This window comes from Scaptodrosophila lebanonensis, unplaced genomic scaffold, assembly GCF_003285725.1.
Source record: "Scaptodrosophila lebanonensis strain 11010-0011.00,11010-0021.00 unplaced genomic scaffold, SlebRS2 tig00000165-arrow-arrow-pilon, whole genome shotgun sequence".
In the NCBI taxonomy this organism is placed as follows: domain Eukaryota; kingdom Metazoa; phylum Arthropoda; class Insecta; order Diptera; family Drosophilidae; genus Scaptodrosophila; species Scaptodrosophila lebanonensis.
The window spans coordinates 988,326-1,010,064 of NW_022060599.1; the positions used below are offsets into that span (position 1 = coordinate 988,326).

The 21,739-nt window shown below is 41.0% G+C and overlaps 1 protein-coding gene across 1 annotated transcript in view; it reads left to right on the forward strand.

The window, feature by feature from the left end:
* Positions 1 to 21,739, forward strand: part of LOC115629778 (zwei Ig domain protein zig-8) — a 117,081-nt gene that overhangs the window by 31,726 nt on the left and 63,616 nt on the right. Inside the window, exon 2 of the mRNA XM_030526333.1 lies at positions 15,371 to 15,540. Within this exon, the coding sequence (XP_030382193.1) occupies positions 15,371 to 15,540 (170 nt within the window). The remainder of the gene's footprint in view (positions 1 to 15,370; positions 15,541 to 21,739) is intronic.

Genomic DNA, 21,739 nt, shown 5'->3' on the forward strand with positions numbered 1-21,739 from the left:
GCCAAACCCAATCCCGACCCCAACGATGCCGTCGCCGTGGCCGTCGCCGCCTGCAATGTGCTGCGGTCAGCAATGTGCAATGGTCAGGGCTCAGAGCCGCCACCCAGAACCACTCATACATCATGATAAACGAGTCGGAGCCCAAGCTGATGCTGAAGCCTTGCAGCCAAATAGGGGAGGGCGAGGGGGAAGGGGAAGGGGAGTGGACAGCCACCCGCTTTCCAGCAGCCGTGCCCATTCATCGTCCAAATTGAAATTGAAAATCAGGCACCGCAACGACCACTCAAAGAACAGATGGACGCCCGACGTGATCGTGAGCGTGCAATATTCCAAAGGAGTGAATTAAAATGAAGCTAATGATATTTTTAAATTTCCTAGATAGCAGCAAGAGAATATAGGCTCTCCAAAATGAGGCAAGACATCTGCTTGAATGTTTTGGTTTTTAACAAAATACAAATAATACGAATTGTACTTTCTGCTAATCAAAGGATTGCCCATAAACCGCTTCTTAATTGTTTCAATACAAAATCAACATACTTTTTGAAATTAATAACAGGAAATCGTACAATTAAAAAAAAAAACATAAAGTATTGAAACCAATTAAGCGAAATACTTTCAATTAGTTGCAGTATTAAAATATTGCTTGATTGTTGTTTTGTAGATTCAGAATAAATAGAAATCTTCAAATATTCTAGTCCACCAAACAAATAAGTATTTGTATTCGCCCCATCATATATACTAGATATGTTCTCTATATAGACTTGCACTCCAATTCGATAAGTCCGAAGAGGATATCTCTTGCACGAATCCATCTCTAGTTGCCCAAATGTTGCTCCTCCGGCTAGAGCTTAGTGTCCTGCTCCTGTTACTGATGGCCGGGCCACTTGACTATGCCTGATTAGCTTGTTGCGCATGCGTTGTGGGCGTGGTGCAGGGTGTCAGTGTCAGTAGCAGTAGCAGCAGCAGCAGCAGCAGCATCAACAACAATAGCGGCAACAACAAGCGACGGCTGCAGGGCTTGCCCTGCTATTGACACGCCCACCAAGCCTCCGACTGTTCGAGCAGTTTGTCAGCCAAGTTGCTTTTGTTGTTGTCGTTACCGTTGCCATGGCTGTTGGCGTTCATTAGGCCCAACAAATGCAACTGCCACTGCAACTGCCACTGCAACTGCAACAGCAACAAAAGCGACACTAACACTAACCAAGTTAAAGCTGAATTTCCCACTGTTGTAGTTGTTGTTGCAGTTGTTGCTGTTTTTACTGCCGCTGTTGTTTTGAGTTTCTTTTTTTGTTGTTTTGCTGTTGCCAGTTGACAAAACATTAAAAACATGTGCAAACAAAATGACCGCCATCGCTTGTAAATTTCCGGCATAGTCAAATGCTCGTATATACGTGTGTATGTGTGAGTTATGGCCATTGCCATGTGTGTATGCGTGTGTGTGTGTGTGTGTGTGTGTGTGTGTGTGTGTGTGTGCAACAGTAGGTGAGTGCAAATAATTCATTTTTTCAATTCCTTCGTTTTGTTTCTGTGTTACAGTTTCTTCTTTTTCTCTTCAAGTACTATACAAACTATACGAGTCGTGTGTAGTTTGCCAGCCATTTAACTGTATCTCTCGGCTCGAGAGTTTTCACATGCAAATTATTTGCATATCGTACAAATATAGTATAAACATACCTAATCGTATGGACGACATAGAAGGACCAAAAACAATTGTTGCAACAAATATTTAATAACAGACGAAAACCCCACTCTCTATGCTAATCATGAAGGGAGTATAATATTTAATCGCTAACTCGAACTAAATCGGAGAACAATATCCTATAGAAACCATTGGAACAATTAAATCTAAAATAATCTCTTTGTTATTGGGTACTGGGGAGTTTGTTGGCTTTGCATTGTATTGTCGTATTATTTATAAAATACTCGTAGCTACCACAGAAACAATTGCATTTAAAACCTAAGAAATACATCCGTGTTTGTTGCTCTGAGCTGCTTTCAAAGATATACCTTTTAAGGTATACTAGATAGGCCGCAAAGGTGGAAGTTATTAGTGAAGTAAGGAGCTTAGCAAGCAACAACAGATTCAATATAATCAACATTTGTGATGTCAATGACAAAAGACTGTTCTGAAATGTATTTTAATTGTTTTCCAGGAACGCATTGATCGTCTTATTTGTTTCAAAATGTTTTTTTTTATAAATTTCCTCGAATTCCTCAGTTGTGTCTAATTAGTTAACAAACCTTCTTTCAAACCTTGGTTTTCTTAGAATTTTAGCAAATATTTAGTTTGTTTATTTTCATTTCACATGAACTGCTGTCTGATTTGCCGACGCTCATGCTATTCTGAATTTCTTCTAAAGCTTCACCTTGGAACTATTTGAGGATACTCCTCGTATATTTGAGCATCAACCTTTTTCGTCCCTTACACCCAAACACCCACGCCAATATGAACTAAGAAGCAAAAAATTACACGGAAATTATGAAAAGTGCCAATTGAAAATGTAAAATCGCTGAACTTGGCACAAAACTCATTTGACATTCAAATGGGCAAAGCGCAGTCGAACGCAACGGCCAATGCTGTTCTTTTCCTATATTTTTCCTTTTTTTTTTTGATAAATGTCATAGCTTGATTGGCTACCATAGCCATTAGCTTACACACACATATACACAGTTAAGCACTCGCATATACTCGAGCAGTCAGTTGAACAAGAAAGGCCGACAGTTGTGGCACCGAACAGGGTCAACAATATATTACACGCTTATATGCAAATGAGTTCAATTTCTGACCGAAAAGGCATTATGGACGAATCACAAAAACGCACAGTGCCCGGCAGATTTGTCGGGTGGGGGGAGAGAGAGAGGGAGGGGCAATTGAGATGGAGGGGTGAGTGAGCGCAAGAAAAATTGCCAAGTCAGTGAATTATAAAATGGCTCTGACTTCGACTCTGGTCTTTGGAATTTGACCAAAGCTTTTTCAAATTGAAAATCAATGCGACCATACAAATTTCGTTTTTTTCCACTTCGATAGGGCGCGAGAGGACGCAAGAGGGGAAGCTGTTGTTGTTACAAAGCGTGTGTGTCTGGGTTGTAATTTAATGATGGTAATTACTGTTCTTTCAACTTGCTGATAATGATAGTGATTTAATGGAAGAGTTACAGCACGCTAGCCCAAAGAGTGAGTGAGAGAGAGAGAGAGAGAGAAAAAGAAAGAGAAATTAAGATTTACATAATCCTTTCATTACTTGCTGCAATTAGGGAAACAAGTGAAACAGTTCTACTAATTAAAATACAAAAAATAAAAGATATACAGATTGGAAAAAAATATAAGCTTACGAATTATATGACAAAGTATTGATAATAATACCCGTATTAGATGAAGGATAATCGTATTGAAAATTGACAAAAAAAAGTGAATGAAGGCCAGTTCAAACTAGAATGATTTCAAAACTAAAAAACAAGAAAGCACAATTTAAATGAGCCATGCAGCTATGATTAAACAGAATATAAGGATCAATAATGGACAGCATTAATATTTTAATACAATTTAAAAGGGCATTACTTGGCCCTGTGCTCAGATTTGCTTTTTTTATTTATCTATACCTTCGTTTTATGCTGAATTCTAGTTTTCTGAATTAAAGAAGAAATTGGCCATTTTTATTTTACTTTTGTCTACGTTCAATTTCTTTGTTGCACTTACAGCTTTGCAAGTCGATTTGGGCGCTAATCTTGAAGCAAGTCACTGTCGCAGCTGCCACGCCCATCACTTTCTTACACACACACACACACACACACACAGACACACACATACTTGTACGATCCAAGGCTGCCACTAGAAAGCTCCAACTCAGCATTAAAAAGTTTGCACGCAAGTTTTTGTTAGCCCCCCTCCCCCCACCGGCACTTGATATATTTTTGTGCATTTCATCAGCGTATCGTGCGATTAACTTTTATATAAATGCCTATCACAAGTGCGCGCATGTGTGTGTGTGTGTGTGTGTATGTTTGTTTGTGCGTGACTGCTAACCGGTGGGCGTGCACGTGTGTGTGTGTGTGTGTTTGACGAGGCCTTGACTTGTGTTTGTGGCAACTACACGTAATAAGTCTAAAGCAGATCATCAATGTGCCGCAGCCCACACATACTTGTACATATGCACAGACATTAATATGTGTGCATGTATACACAGCCAGAGACACATATAGGCGACGCGACACAGCAATGAAGCAAAGCCAGGCACAGTTAGAAGAGGAAGCAGCAGTAGCAGCAGCGGCAGCGGCAGCAGCGGCAGCAGAAGCTGATGATGATAAGCACTGAGCGTCGCGTCAGCCTCGTTGACGATTTTATTTGCATACTTTCCGGCGCACTTGCCAGAACTCGCCGACGACTTATGACGCATGAAAGAGAGACGCGGAACGCGTCTGCCTGTCGCTCCTTGGTGTGCTTATGTGCATGTGCATGTGTGTGTGTGTGTGTGTGTGTGTCCCACTGTGTGTAGACATCATAGTCGACGCCAAAAGTCGGCTGATAGCACACACACATCTACACGTATGTATACCCACACACGCATACATACACACACACACACACACATGTATATATATATATGAGCACATTTTGGCTTGTCGCTTTTATCGCACATGGCTGTTGATTCTGCTTCTTCTTCTTCTTCTTTTTCCTGCCTAATGCGCAAACCCAAACAAGACTCATCCTAAGCTTAAAGTCATGCCACAAACATACACTCGCAGCGCGAAAGCAGATCCGGTATTAGGCTTGTGAGCTTGCCAGACAACTGAATTATGTAATTCTTAAATTCAAACTTTAAATTCTGGATTTGAATAAAGCTGAGCTCTCTACATAGCTTATCGATAAAGTCTACGACCATTTCTATGGTCACCGATTACTGTGTGAATTATTTATTGAAAATATGGGAATATTGTAGGTATTATAAAAGCGTAGTTTTTCTAAGAATAAAAATACGTACACTTGATTTGCAGGATAAGACGTTTTGATCTGGCTGTTTAATTTTCTATATTGTTAATTGTATAAAGTCTCTTAAGTTTCCAATTTTTATTTCTAATTATCGTTCAAAGCTAGATAAATAACAGAAATTAGTTCTTCGTTAAACACTAAAAAGACTTCATTTAGTTATCAATTTAGAAAAATAAACAGCCTGAACAAATACATTGATAACTAAATAAGGTCTTTTCAGTTTTAAAACAAGATCCAATTTTTATTTCTAATTAACATTAAAAGGTAGATAAAGAATAGACCCATACAAATACTTGACCTCTTTGAATGACCACTATAGTCCGAAAAGAGTATTGAATGTTTGGAATTGAACACTTGGTTTTTGTTTGAGTGCAGGCACAGATTATGTCGTGAGAAAACTTTCGAGTAACTCAATTAAAGATGTTAGGCTGGAGGTTTGGTTAAAGAACAGACCAACCAACCGACCAACCGACCGACCGACCGAATGACTGACTGACTGACAAGCTCACCGACTGGGTGACTGAGTGACTGACTGACAGCTTCATCACTTCATCAGCAGCGGCCGCTTATACCGCCAAGCATTTGGTGGAGGCGCACTAATGAAAGCCACAGCGACCGCAGGCACGTAGTCGGGGCTCGCGTCGGGCTGCTATCTAAAGCGACGCACACAACCCGCAGCTTTCGCCGCACTCGCCACACTCACCGCAATTGTCACACAGAATGCAACGACCAACTTTTCAATGGTGCAGACTACTCACATCTATTCTGGGGGTATGATCGGCAGAGGCGCAGAAGGTGCAGAAGGCGCAGAAGGGACAGAACTCAACCAAGGCACTGAAGGCGAGACCCAGCCATTTCATTTCGTTTCATTTCATTTGCCAACGTGCCCGGCTTAGGTGACGGCGATTTTGGCGTTGTCACCGCCATTGCCATTGCCATCCTCATCGCCGTCGCCATCACCATCGCCATTGCCATCGTCATCGCCACTGCTTCAACCATTTCCATTACCATTAGCATTGGCTATTGCCACGGCCATTACGATTGCCTGGCCCATTAGATGAGCGTGGCTAAGCTCTTTTGCATGTGGTTGGCTGACTTGGTCTGCGGCTCTCTGACTCGTTGACTTGCCAAGTTCCATGCAATGGAAATGCAAAGACTGGAGTAAGCAGTCGGTATGTACGAGTACACAACACTTCTGCTACAATGCGTTGAGTAAGCCTCAACATACAAGTATATCCACATGTCGACAATACCATATCGTTCAATGTTAAAGATACGTTTTCACAATAGCTTACGATCCTGACCATCAGACAGTCATTCTGCAGTTGACCCGAAAAAACATCTATAAATGGTATTAGTACTTGGGTAAAAGTTGAGATTTTCTTTTTCCTGAGTATGCAGCTCTTATAAGTTAAATTCTCAATTTTTGATAGCGTTCGAATGCTTTAAAGGCACAGTCCAGGACTAAAAATGTGGACCTTTTAAATTGTTTAATAAACAGCGATATCATTCATTTGTCGGTCTTAAATTTTGGTCGCCCTCTAAAGTTCCTTAAGCATAAATTATCTATGGATGAGGGTGTGTTTGGTGCAAATTGTTACACAGACAAAGTTTTCATACCCTTTACGTGTAATAATAACCACAGAAGTTAAAGAAGAACGACTGCCGCACACACAAAGTTTCAGCCGTTATTGTTCGGCTTTGACTTATGACACACTCACGATGACTGTTCTGATGACTTTTTAAGCACACCCACACCCACACACAGACACACACACACACACACACACACCCATGGGCACATTCCTCCACTTTTCTCACTTGACAACGGGAAGCCGGAACCGAATGTCAAATGTGCGTGCACTTTGGCACTTGCTCGCTTATCTTTGTCCATGCATCGCGTCTACAGTGAATAAGCAATAAATGCGAATTGCAAATCATCGAAATATGTTTTTATTTACAACAAAGTGACACTTCTTTCGGAGAGACACAGAAAACAGGTTGGAAAATGTTATGATTAAATTGCAACATCCAGCATTTTCAGTTGAAATTAAAAAAAAGGAGTCCTTTATAGCACTTCCATGAGCGAAATAGAATTCCGACGAACAGCCTCAAAGATTTCCAAAGTTCTTAGATAAAAAATTTGAGTCCTGCCTGAGTATAATGAGCGCTTGACGTGCTGTGCGTACAAGAGAATGTGAGGAAATCACGTGAGTTCATTTCGTTCACTTGTTATAAGCGATAACGACTGTACCTTTAGACATACATTATCCTCCATATCAATTTGCATTGAATCTTTTGCCTACAAGTGCAGCCCATCACTGTTGGGCAGGGGGAGGGGGAGGGGGAAGGTCTACCCACCTTCATCCCAGTCCATAATCCAATGCCGAAATGCATTAGCACGTAGCCTGAGTTGCTGGCACATAATGGCTGCAAATTGCTGTCTGCCAAAAAAAGAGAGGACAAGAAAAAGAGAAACGAGTACAAACAAAAAATTGAGCAAAGCCAGTGCTTCAATTCGAATGCTCCCAGCCATTGAGGCTGCCACATATGCTAATAAATTATTTTATTTCCGTTAAAAACCATAAAATCGGCATACAAAAATGGCCCACTCGGTAGCAAAAGCAATAGCAGCCGTAGTAGCAACAGGAGCAGCAGGAGTAACAGCAGCAGCCGTCGCTTAAGTGCGCACTTAGCACGGCCCACGTTGCGTATGATAAATGTTAAAAACCGCTGCCTACTGCCCACAGCCTCCTGTCTGTCCTGGTGAACACGTATGCGGCCTAGCGACCAGCCGGACCAACCCGAGCAGGCGATTGAGAAGACTGAAGCAGCAGCACACATGGTAGTAGTAGTGGTAGTGGCTGAGCCATTTACCATCATACCTGTTTATTTTTTTTCATTCCAAGGGGTTGCCTCCATTTTTATTTGCTGGCTTTGATGGCAACAGGTAAAAAAAGCCAACAAATCGCTGGTCTCGCGCATAAAAACGGCCATAAAACTGAAGCCGGAAATAAAAGAAAGCTGGCACAAACAGCAATATATGTGTATATCTCCAAGTGTGTGTGTGCGTGTCTGTGTGTGTGTGTGTGTGTGTGCGGAGCTAAAAGGTTCATAAGATCAAACAATTGACAGCAATAATAAGAAACTTAATGTTATGATCTGGCAACATGTGTTGCCGTAAAACAAGCGGGATAGAGAGGGAGATAAAGGGAGTTAAAGAGGGAGAGAGACAGAAGAGGCAATTACCGTACAGGGACTAAGCGTTGCCACATAAATGTAGTTTCAAATGTGGCCACTGAGACAGCTTTTATAATATTGTGTACGAAATGCGACAAATAACTTGATGAGCGGAAAAATATTTGAATTGAAATTGCCGTAAAATTATTTCAAATTATATTACTATAATCGAAACAGTTTTTTTTAAAATAGTTTTTTTGACGAAATTGTTTTTTTTTTTTGCGTTGCAGCCTAGTTGTCTTCCTAAGTAATGTAAGAGACAGCTGCAAGCAGTTCTCTTTACAACAAAATTTAAAAATAACCTAGTGAGCGGAAAAATATTTGAATTAAAATAATGCTATAATACTGAATTATAATCGAAATAGTTTTTCTGTCAAATCATTAATGGCGATGCATCCTAGCTGTCTTAATAATTAATGTAAGGGACAGCTGCGGTCAGTTCTTAAAAATAGCTTTGAAAAAGTTAGATTTAATTGACATTAAACGTGAATAGAGCAGAAATATCATAGCATTGGCACTTTGTGTTTAATTTTATGCCAAATCTGCATAAATATGGTTTTCTTCAACTTTGTATCATTAATATCTAGCCTTGGCATCTGCCTACGAGTCTCTGTCAACTAAATTGTCCCAAAATCGAAGTGCTTACTACTACTGCTTACTATAACTGCTTTTTAAGCACGGCCATGGCAATGTAAATGAAGAGCTGGCCGGATAGTTGGCTAACCAATGTGTTGCAGCGATGGGCAATGGCCATTAGCCACTTGTGCAAATTCTGGCGGGGACACGAGCCCGACAGACAGTCACACAGACAGAACGAAACAAAACGAGGCGAAACTATGCGCGGCTTGTCATCAGATTAGCGGCAGTCGTCGTCGGCTACCCTCTGGCTCCACAGCCCCCACCCTTAGTTAGAATTTAAGTGCAACAATGGCGGCAATAACATATTTTACACATCCTTGGGCAGTTGGCCTGCTGGCCTGTTGGCTGTCAGGCGACTGAAGCACACAACGGACACTTTAAAGCCGTGCAAAAAAAGGGGGAAGCACGGAAAAAAATCAGCTCCATTCTCTTCCCTTTTTTTGCGGGGCAACGGAAGTCAAGCTCGTTGTCGTTGTCGCTGTCGCTGTCGTTGTCGTTGTTGCTGTCCTCGGTCGCAAAATGGAACGCGAAAAAATATTCAAATAAAGAATTTGAATTGCGAAGCGTGTACAAATTTACGCGAGTCGCGGCAGGTCTGGCGGAGTGGGTTGAATTCACGTATTTAGGCAAAAGCAAACAAAGTGAAACGAAACGAAACGATGCGAGTCGGGACGAGGCGAAGGTGACTCTTTCAGGCCGCCAAATGCAGGCAACAGGAGCAGCAGAATCAGCGGCAGTCGCCAAAATGTTAAACGCCGTTTTACGTGCGACAACGACAGCCCGAAATGCTGCAGCCTCCATCCCAGCCTGGCAAATACCAAAAGGACAAAATCACAATAATTCCTTTAGAATAGGGTCGACTTGGCGGTGCCCTTAACCTTCTGCATTTGCAATTATTTGTGAGCTGAATTAAAAATTTGCAGGCATTGCATTTTAAGTCCACAACTAATGCTTGCATATCTAGCTTTTCGAAAAATACAAAAATTCAGATGAGAAGATATACTTGTACATAGTTAATACTAATATTATAAATAAATACATTGATTTGAATTAAAGAAAAACTACATACAGTTTTGGACTACGGAAGTAGCTAGAGCTAGCACTAAAATCGAGAGTTCTGCAATGGAGAAAGTGCTGTAGAGCAGAATTTTGATTTCATTTTGTAGATCTACAAGTATATTTATTTGCTCTCTTCTCCCTTTCGTACAACGATACAAGGCTTCTAGTCTAGTGTTAATGGAAGTATCATAACGAAAAGCAGACTATTCTAAAAAGTATGTTCTATTGTAAATATTTCAATTTGGCGTTGAAAATTAAATAAAATAAAATAAAAGTCCTCCCATCAAATGGTCGGAATGACCAACATTGACAAGAATTTATGAAAATGGAGAACTCAGCGATTTCTCGGTCAAAGAACAGCTTTTCGCAAAAATTGCATTCCTTTATCTGATTTTCGCTGATGGTAAGAGAATATTTTATTCTATATAAAATATAGAATATGTAGAATGTGTAGAATATGTAAAATATGTAGAATATATAGAATATGCAGAATATATCGAATATATAGAATATGTAGAATATATAGAATATATAGAATATGTAGAATATATCGAATATATAGAATATGTAGAATATATAGAATATATAGAATATATAGAATATCTAGAATATATAGAATATATAGAATATATAGAATATATAGAATATATAGAATATATAGAATATATAGAATATATAGAATATATAGAATATATAGAATATATAGAATATATCGAATATATCGAATTTAAAGAATATGTAGAATATATAGAATATATAGAATGCGTAGAATATATCGAATATATAGGATATATAGAATATATAGAATACAAGTATATTATATTTTGTAATTTGTTCTGCTGTGTCTTTTCGAAATCTCAGCGTGATGGAGAGCTTTGAAAGAGCAACATGCCGTTTCGAAAAATGTCTTGAAGCAGGGTATGGAAAAGTGAATGTTGGACCCGCACGTACATAGCGCCGTGTCGGTTGTCCGCGAACACGTTGTGGCGGCCGCAGTCACCAACACACATACACACACACACAGAGAGAGACACACAAATACACAGACAGAGAGACACTCTCAGAACCGCACGGCACAATTACGCAGCCTAATGGGTTTCTAAGTTCCATTTGCATTTTGCTGCCGCTGCCGCTGCCGCTGCCGCAGCCACTGCTCTACTGCCATTGCTCCACTGCCGCTGCCATCTAGAGCAGGCGGCAGTAACATTTGAGAGCGACGCGTTCGTGATTATGATGATGCCGTCTGACAAGCCAATTAAAGGCGCACTTATAGTCGCCCTCCCTCGCTTCCTCCCAGCCTCAACTGAGACCCCTCCTCTGCCCAGGACGACCGTCTCGAGTCTGCCGTTGACACCTAGGCGCATTCTATGGCGAATGGGTCGTAAAGTCGCGACGATGTCAGCAGCTGATTTACTGCCGTCTTTTTACAACTTACCATCGCGAATTATGTTATGCAAACAGAACAGAAAAGGCACACAAATACTCACACACCAACACGCACACGTACACTCACACTCACGCTCATGCATTCATACACTCATGCACTCATACACTCGTTCGCCCGTTCATGGCCTGCCATTTGTTCGTTGTTTTATGAGTAGTCTCCTCCTTATTCTCATTCTCATTCCCATTTCCATGTCGTTCTCCACTCTTCGTCTCTTCGCGCTTTTTTACTTGCACGAAACGCTGCGTAATTGAAGTTCATAATTTTTTTATTAAACATATTTTCAACGACATGAGCATGAGTGCGCCTCGGTCCTGTATAGTCCTGAAGCACTAAGCACTGCTCGCGTTTTCAGCCATCAACGGAGCAGTTCCACGAACTCCAACGCTCCAGTGCTTCAGTGTTTCAGTGCGTGTGCTCCTTTCTCGTTTCCTTTGTCTTTTCGCGTCATGAATTTGTGCATTTTATGCCACAGCCAATGAGTCCTCCCCCCCCCCCCCCCCCCACACACACACACACACTCACACAGAAACCATAAAGAATGAGTGTGCGTGTGTGATAATGGCCGACTACGTCATCGATTGTTGCCCAGGGATCGTTAAGCTGTCAATTGCCAGACATTTCTCGTTGACGAAACGTACTCGACTATAACCTGAACTCCTGCGACAGACAACACATTTCTTACTTCACGTTAACATGTCATTTGAGCAGCTAACAGTGCAGGTATTATTCGAGTACATTTAAATTAAAGCCATGCATATGTGATGGGGACCATATAAGTTAATTTGTTGGCTTTTCGAAATTTAAATTCGTTGCTTCCCTCAAAATTGATGTTGGGGAAGAGAAAACAGTTTCTATTGCTTATCGAGTCAGGCTCAATGCTCTACACTTTTGTTTTATCGACAACAAAGCTGAGCATGAGTTCTACTTAGTAACTAGTTAAAGGGAAAATAACAATTTATGTAATAGGAGTAGCGAGAAAAGAAACAAATCAGCTGGGACGTTTTTGAAGTGCTTCGCATAGACAACGAATAGATTCGTCCAAGGAGCCAAGCTTCAATTTTTGAATGACTCTGACTCTGATATTCAATGCACATTTTAATTATAAATATAAGCAGAAATTTGGAGTATTCTATTCTTTAAATAGGCAGCTCGAAGTTGCAAGGTGACTTCAGGAAACATTTCTATCTAGTTGCTACTCAACTGAATAGGCGTGAATACAAAATTGGGATAATTGGGCACCATTGGACAAAAAAGTACAAACACAAATTTGCTTTCATGGCAGAAAATTAGGAGACGAACAATAACCGAAGTAGTATGTGGAAAGAAATATGATTCCTTTTTTTATGTTATTAAGCAATAACCATTGTGCTGGGCTAAGAAAAATGCACTTCATTATTAATTACAGGCCTCAATGTGCAGGAATAAGGCTTTCTTCAGCATTCAGTTTAGAACGAAATTACAAAGATATATTGTATCTATCTGTATTAAAAGTAGAGTGCACTTTTTTGAATCGACGGCGTCCGGCGATTGGTCTCCTTCGCATCGCAATTTATCACAGTGGAGTGTTTTAGGGAAGGATTTTTTTAGATGCCAGTAAGACAGAAAAATTAATCGTATTTGTATTATTCATTTATTTTGGTGCAAATAAGCATAAGAATTTACTAACTGTTTGGCGTACTTTTCAAGAATATATAGTATATGTAAAGCATTTGTGTGTAGCTATTTCGAAACTCTTTAACGATATGCACTTTGCTATCCAAAACATACATAAATAAATGTTATGGTATTTTAATTCAATGCCAACGAAATTAAGGCATTTAAGGGCTTCTTCCATCTTCCGTCCAGAACAGGGTCTTGGGGCAGTTCGCCACACATGTTCAGTTCACAAGTTGATGTAAAATCCTAGCTCCTTCTACGCTTGCCATTGCTGTTCTGGTTGGTTGCAGTTGCTGTTGGGCATGTTGTATGCCATGTTACATAAACTGCTTACACAAAACTATGACAATAATAACAACAACAGCAACAACAACGAGAAGAAGAAGAAGACTAGCAATACTGTACAGACTTTCACATAATATGGCCGTTTATCATTTAATTAATTGCCTTTCGTGCAATTTTCATTAAGAAATTTGCGCTCTTTGCTTCTTTGCAATTTTTGTTGTTATGTCTTGTTGTTGTTGTTGTTGTTATTGTTGCTGTATGGTCGCTCTGCGCGCTAAAGCAATACAACAGCAACAACAATAGCAACAAAAACAGCTGTGCCGCACAGACACATATCATACATAATTCTATCCATGTGGCAAATATGCTTCTGCTGCTGCTGCTGCTGTTGTTGTTGCCCTTGCCGTTGTTGTTGCTGTTGTTGCTGCCAGAGCTGGGGCTTCGATTGGACCTTGCGCCATGGGCCGGGACCGGGCCCAAATTGCCACTCGTTGTAAAGTGGCAATTAACGCCACATGACGCTGTCAACAAACACCAAGCGGCACACACACACATACCCAATACACACACACACACACACACACACTCTATACACCACCACCACACACTCACATAGTATAGTAGTACATACATCGTACAACACTCGTTAAGTGCATTTTTCCATGCCTCTTGGCCCAAGCGGCTCGGCACTAATTTGAAATTATAACCTGAGACACGACAGCACGTCATGACAAGCTTCCACATACGCGCATGCTACACCCATACATACATGCGTACACACACATGTACACATATGTACATACATATGTACATATAGTATATATGCATTCATGTACAAGTATAGTACGTATAAATAGCGTAGCATAGTATAGTGAGGCGTTTTTTCCGCTTCAATTTTTTAATCACTTGTTAATGGCAACAACAAGAGCAACAACAAGAGCAACAACAAGAGCAACAACAGCAACATCAGCAACAACAACAACAACATTTAGAACAAGTCGTGTGCACTGCCAATTAACGTTTTGCCCCCAAGATGTTGGCCCAGAGATAACAACGATGTATTTTTTCAAATGAGCGCGGCCCAAACAGCTTTTAAACGCATTAAACCGAGGCACCACGCCCCCACCCCTTTCGCCGCCCCCAATGCCCGATATTGGCAGGCACCTCAAACTAAAGCGAGCTTAAAACATCACGAACTACATCCTGGGGGGCTCTAATGATCTCAACAAAAATGTTTTCATGATTTATAAGGCATTAAGTGTATTTCCGTAAACAGACTTGCTGTCAAATTTGCTTTTAAGAACTGAAATGGCAGACTTTCAGTAAAAGAAAATGTTAATGCCAGACTGTATTCGAGGAGAAAAAGCTGGAATGCTCTTAAAATACACAGCAACAATAACTTGCTTATGCAACTTCTTAGCTGTTTCTTCACTTCAAAACAAAGTACTTGTATTTAAACAAACCAAATGCGAATTGATAAATTGAAGGGAGAAACATTCCCACGGCTAGGCAATGGAATTCCCACTTGTATATTTTGATTCGATTTGGTTTAATTTCATTGAAAATAAACTACCTTAAACTACGAGGTATACTTCCAAGGAGATACTTTGTTTTTGGAAGCCCTGAATAGCCCGGCACTTTTTTAGGCCAGTACTTTGGAGTTAAGTGGCTCAGCTTTCACTGCATTGCTGCATCGAGGACTTTAATTGTGCAAAGCATTTCAGTTTTGTACAAAGAAACGCACTAAAATTTCCTTTTGATGTGTACGAGTGTACCTTTGGCGCAGCATAGCATAACACAGCTAATTGTGTGTACAGTGGAAACTCGCTTAATTGACCCCTCTTATTGCCGGAACACATTTTCTGAAACATTCGCTTGGCCTTTAATTATTTAAGAATTCCCCTACGCAGACACTCGCCTTGGCCGGCCAAGAGAGCCTTCACTGCATATCGTGTTTTGTAAAGAAGCCGTCATAAGCAGTGGGAGAGCCTTTCGCGATTGTATCTCGTATATCACAAAAGCAAATTTGTAACTTTATCCTTCTCATTTATTTACAGGCACATCACAGGGCGCCTCGAAGCGCTTCTTCACAGACTTTCTGCAGGATTTGCCAACGCCGGGCACCGGCGGTCCGACTTTTGACACAACTGTCGCCACCAACATAACTGGACTGGTTGGCAAGACGGTGAAGTTGACCTGCCGCGTTAAAAATTTGGGCAATCGCACGGTAAGTACTGTAAGCCTGTAGGGGGAAGGGCCCGGTCCTGTTTCAGAACACGGACTGTAGAAGTTAAAGTTTTTCTGCGCAAACTTGTCAAAAGGCGTTACGCTTGACAAGCAGCGACAGTTACGGTTTTTCAGGGGGGGATGGGGGAAGGGGCACGAACGAATCAAATGCAGCAGCAACAGCAACAGCTGCAACAGCAGATGACGCTTGTCGCTTTGTCGGTTGCCGGAAGTGTTGCAAAGTTGTCGAGGCGGCCGGACGTTTATTAACTTGGCCAAGGGGTGGTGCCAGAGCGGTGGGTGGTGGGTGGTGGATGGTGGCTGGGGGAATGGTGGCTAGTGGTTGTAAGTCGCCGCCTGTCTGCAGCGACTGCGTTTCATTATGAAAATGCAGACCGGTGTCGGGTGTTTTTGTTATTGCCGTTCAACAATTAGGAAATTAAACTTGCAACTTGCACGCGGCGAGACAAACAAAATGAAATGCAATTCAACATAAAGCAACGAGAAATAACAACTTAAAACAAAACGCCTCATCTCCGATGCTTCCCCGGTCGCACACAGTGCGTATAATTGATATAAAATAGTTGCAGAAAGAGATTGGGTCATAAAACGAGACTTTTCATCTGTAATTGACGTACAACTCTAGGGACTTTCAACTACAAAACTGCTTAATTAGTTCTGCTTTAGTTTTCATCCATCACGGCTGCAGTATTTTGTAAGCTTTGGGGGAATTCTGATACGCAGCTAAACAATAATGTTCTGCTTTCCTGAAGCCATTCAAAATAATTACTTTTTATATTCAAATCGAGCTGTTAGATTTGAAAAATCATTCTGGTAAATAAAAAAGTTTCGAACGAAATTAAGCAAAAGATTTATTTATTTATTTATTTATTTTTTTAATTATTTACTTATTAATCATTAGGGGAAGAAAATGCTACAAGCTTTCGTAAAGAAGTTTGGTTTAATCCTTCTAATGCTCCAACAATAACTGATAAACCAATTCTAATCATTAATCAATTTTTAATATTTAAATAATAAAGCATTAAAGCATTTTTTTTTATTTATTTATGCTATCGACAAACAAGCCTGGCAATGTAAAACAAAAATCAATACAGTGGGGAACTTACACTAAATAACATTAAAGAATAAAAAAGCCTGTACAAATTACAAATATATAGAAATAACAAAAATAGAAATAGCAAATAATAACGAATCGGACTCTGTGGGGGAATTTTATTTGCCAAGCTGCCAGCAGAGAGACAGAGACCTAACACAAAAGAAATCGAGACAAAGAAAAAGCAATAAAAAATAATGAAGTATGATTAGATTAAAGTACTAAATTAATACTAAAAGAGTGATTATCTGGAATATTTGTTATCTGTTAGAGTTTCGTAAGCATTATCCGAACGCAACTCTTTATTGCAAAATCGTTGCCCACTTCAACAGATCTGTTGAAATAAATTTGTAAAATCGAACTGCGATTTTGTAAAAGCTCGTTAGCTGTCTGAGTATAGTTTTGTGTTAAGTCTGTTTGGCTTAATACTTACTCGACTTATAATAAAAAACTTGTAATAAAATGCCTTTTGGCTTCACTATACTTAGTATGACTGCATGGCCTCTTCATACATTTTGTGGAATTTCCGAGGCATTAAATTGCTTAACTTTCTCTTTTTTCTTTTTTGACTTTATCGAGTCGGTTGTTTGTTATTCCCCCCCTCCACTCAAAGTTGAAAAATTAATTTTGTCAAAATACACATGCCGGCTAGTGTATTTAAATGGATGCAGTTTCACGCCCCTAACCATCACCATCGCCATCACCATCACCGCCATGGCCCTCCCTCTCGCCCGCACCGCCAGGAACGGCCTCGCCTCCTGCAGCTGGTCAAGTGCCATAAAACTTTGCAAAATTTTTACGCTTTGCTGACTTATTAGGTGAGTGGAGGAGGCGTCATCATCATCATCATCGTAACAGTCATCATCGTCATCGTCGTCGTCGTCGTCGTCGTGGCGGCTGCTACTGCCATTTTTCACTCGTTTTGTTTTGTTGATGTTGCTTTGGCTGTTGTTGGCTTGTGTTTTTGCTTTTGTTGTCGCTGTTGCGTGAGGCTGGCCAAAAAGTTTGCACTTTCCGCTTTTTAATTTTGGTTGACAAAGTGAATTCCTTTTAAGTTGAGTTCATTACACAGAGTCCTGTTTGCTGATGTATATACGTAGGTATGTACTCGTCTGTATGTATGCGTGTGTGTGAGTGTTAAAAGTTGCGGGTATTATGAATCAACTAATTAGGGGACACACAAACACACACACACACACACACACACACACACACACACACACACACACATATAGCACACAGGTAAAAGTTTGACCGTAAACTCATGAGAGAAATTTCTGTTGCTCTGCTCTACTCCACTCTCTCGCTGCCACTCTCCGGCTGCCCCTCGACCTAATCGAACTACATGAGTTGCGTTGCAGCGTGACTAATTAATCATATTGGCAACTCTAATGAAACTAACTAAATACAAGTCCCTTACCACCCCCCTCCCCCCCCACCCATTCATTATGCCTGTGCACATAATTACTGAATTCGAAAGATGCAAGCTCATGAATTATGAGACCAGCCATGCAAGTGGAAAACTTTACTTCCACACTCGGAGAATAAATGCGTTATCGGTCTGTTTTAAAATAACTTTGAAACTAAGATTAAATGCTAAATTATGCTATTATTTCTCTACCAAATACTTGCCACCGATATTTCTCAATAATAGACAAGATAAAGATATACATACAAGTATATACAGCCACATAGGTCTTCCGAATTATTTCTTTGACAAATACTGCCTTTTAAAGTATGCTTTAGATAAAATGAAAAGAGTTTGCCTTTCAATCATGAAATATAATTTTAATATGTCGGGGAAACTTGGGAAACTCTAAACCTACAATTTTTATTTGAATATTTTATGATTACTAAAACAATTTCGATTGGCCAAATGTTCTCAGTCAGAAAATAATATTGTTTTTTTTTTTTTTATAACTAACCATTTCCATAGAGGCTGCATCGAATTGAAGAAACAGTTTTTCTCTGCGTATTTTTCCTGCAATTTCTGATGCATTTTGCATATGCCTTGCTTTCGGTCTCACACCCCCTCGGTTCGACTGGTAATGACGAAATTTGTCATCGTTTTCATCGGCAATTTTCCATGCGATTTAACAATTTTAAGTGAATTTTATGCAAAACAATAAAATGCCATAAAGTATGTATGTCAGTCGTTATATTACTTTTTCTTTTCGCTTACAAATTGACTGCGTTTAAGCCACTCACTGCCTCCCCTAGCCTTAAACCCTTTCTCGCATTCCAATTCGCGGTAGCCATTTAGGCTAAGCTACCATCAAAGTCAGCACACCCCTTCCCCCATCCCCCTCGGCACCAGCAAGTCGGTCTCCCCTTACTCTTTAGCCCCGCACAAAGCAATCGAAATGAAATTGCTTTGATGTCGCGAGGATGACAAGCAAAATGACGACAACGTCGACTACCAGAGCCAGTACCAGTGCCTGTGCAAGGACGAACGGAACGTCAGCGCAGATGTCGCTACACCTGGGCAGACAGTCGGCAGGATGAATGGGCAGATGGGTGGAGTGCGAAGAATGGAGAACGAGGGACGGGGAATGGGGAATGGGGAGGACTGATCTGAAAGGCACCATGCATTGGAGCTATATACTTTTTTCGGTTTTGGTAAAAGGTTTTGGCGTTTGGCGGTCGCAAAGAATGTGCCGTTGGTTTTCAAAAGCTAAACGACGATATGGGTAGCTGACACGAGAGTGTGAGACATGATGACAGAGCAACGTTGACAACTGATGCGTGAGCACCTGCCTCGTCCTTTCATCTCTAGGCTCCATGCCATGTAATATGCGTGCGCAGACAAATTGCCTTAGGCACATGTGCCTCTCAGTTCCCCGTACACTCCAATGTTGTCTGAGGTGTATGTGCACAACCTGGAGTCTGCAACCCTAACGAGCGGCTCCTACAAGTAATGCTGTTGTTTCTGTCAATGCTGCAGCTGTGAGCTTCAAAGTACATATCATTAAAAGCGAATTTATAAGCAGCTCCTCCCATCCGAACTCTACAAAATTAATTGCGACGATATGAAATGTAGCATTCAAGTTGCATTCAAGTGCATTGTATATTGGCGCCCAAAGTGGGGCCCAAGCTTTTCATTAACTCGAATGAGGTAGATATTTAACATACAACCAGAGCTCTCAAGCTACAAGTCTAAATTAGCAAAGCAATATAGTTTAAGCTATAAAGTCCTACTCCTACCTGCTTCTAATTGGTTCTTGTTGACTTTTCTCTAATTACTGATAATTTAAATAACGCAGAAACAGCAGACCTTTGCTAAAGTTAAATGAATAAATGCTGTTTTTCACAAAATCACACAGATATTGCCCAAAAATGTAAAAGCACTAACTATATTGGAAGGATCTCTGACTGCTATTTGCGATTGCAACGAATGTCGCATCAGCCGGACAACAAGAACAGCCGCAAGTCCAAGGCAGGCAGCAAAGTGATGTGGTGAAGAGTTACATGTTAGGTAGGTACTGGTTCTACCTCGAGAGGGTATTGGTAGGGATGGTTGTGCAGTTCATTAGTGTGTAATTGTGGTGTGGATGTGTGGGACAGTGTGCTGCATTCAAAGCTCGCGTCCTCTTCGCCAGAGGGCCGTCGCGTCAATTTGCATGTGCAAATGTATACATTGTCGCCGCCAGTGTGTGCACACGTCTTTACCCAACTCACCCGGTCTCCCCCTCTCCCCCTCTCCCACTCAGCCTCTCTCTTTCACTCTTTAGCGCAGTCCCTCTATTTCTGTATCAATTCGTTTGTCAGTGCTCTGGGCAATGACCACAGAAAGTCAGGCAGTCAGGCAGTCAGCCATTCAGCCATTCAGCCAGACACCCAGGCAGGCAGTCAGGCGGTCAGAGGCAACTGAAACTGAGGCACGCCTGCAATTGAAATTGTTGCGGTTGATTTTACAAGTAAATTGTCAGCACAATCCTTTGTCAACAGCCCCCTATCTGCAGTCAGACAGACTCTCACAATCCCTCGATCTCTTACCCCTTTGGCTAGCTCTGGCCCCCCTTTCGATTCGTATTCCTCGCCGCCATTCGGGTACATTCGCCGCAATTGGAAATGCAATTTAGCGTATGAGGCTGCAGCGTTTTTCTTTCCTTCTCCTCGCGCTTTTGTTTTGTCAAACAATTTGCTCGCATTGCGGTTTCAATGCTTGCTGCACTCTCCTCGTCCCTACACGCTACTCGAACCACAACCCACAGCTCCACTTCCATTTCCACTGACAAATGTTTGTGCGACTGTCGCGTTTTCGATTTCACGTGCGCTCGCATGTGCTTGTTGTCGCCTTTGTGCGGTTTTTTGCTGCCCCTGCTACCTACAGAGTGCCATCGATATGGGATAAACGATTAATTATAAAATGTTAAAGTCAATAAATATAACACATTTTGAAGGATTGGAAGGAATAAGTAATGAAGTAATATGTAATATTACCTGAAAAGTTACAACGAACTCGGTCTCTCAATGCACTTGGAAGAGGATGAAATAGTTGGGAACCCATGCTGAACTTTTTAAGATATGCTTTTAGGAAAATTTGCAAATATTTGTTTTAGCGACTGCGGCCTATACTTTAGGTTTGGGAAGTAGGTGAAGGGCATAGTCAGAGACACAGTCACAGTCACAGTCACACTCAGTGGAGAGGCCATCGCCTCTGCCGGTTTGCTCTGCTCCTTTGGGAGAGCGTTGTGCGCAGAAATTTAAAAATTGTATTTCAATTTTTTCGCTTTTGCATTCCTCTCCAACGACTGCCGCCACACCAAAAACCCAAAGCCCCAAAAGAATCCACGCAGTGCCAGCCCCACCCACCAGCCCCTCACACAAACATGCGCTTACATTCACAAACCAACTGCCCGTATGTCTGTCTGTCTGCCTATTTGTTTGTTTGTTTGTTTGTTGCGTTTTCTTTCGCTTGACACACATACATGTACACACACATAGTGTATGCGAAGAAAGAGGGAAACGATTGCTAAAAGCAACTCAAGGCAACATGAAAATGGGGGGAAAAAACAAGAAAAATGAAGAAATGCGAAAAAAAGGAGAAGATGACGAAAAAAGTCGTGAAACCGGCAGCAAAAAG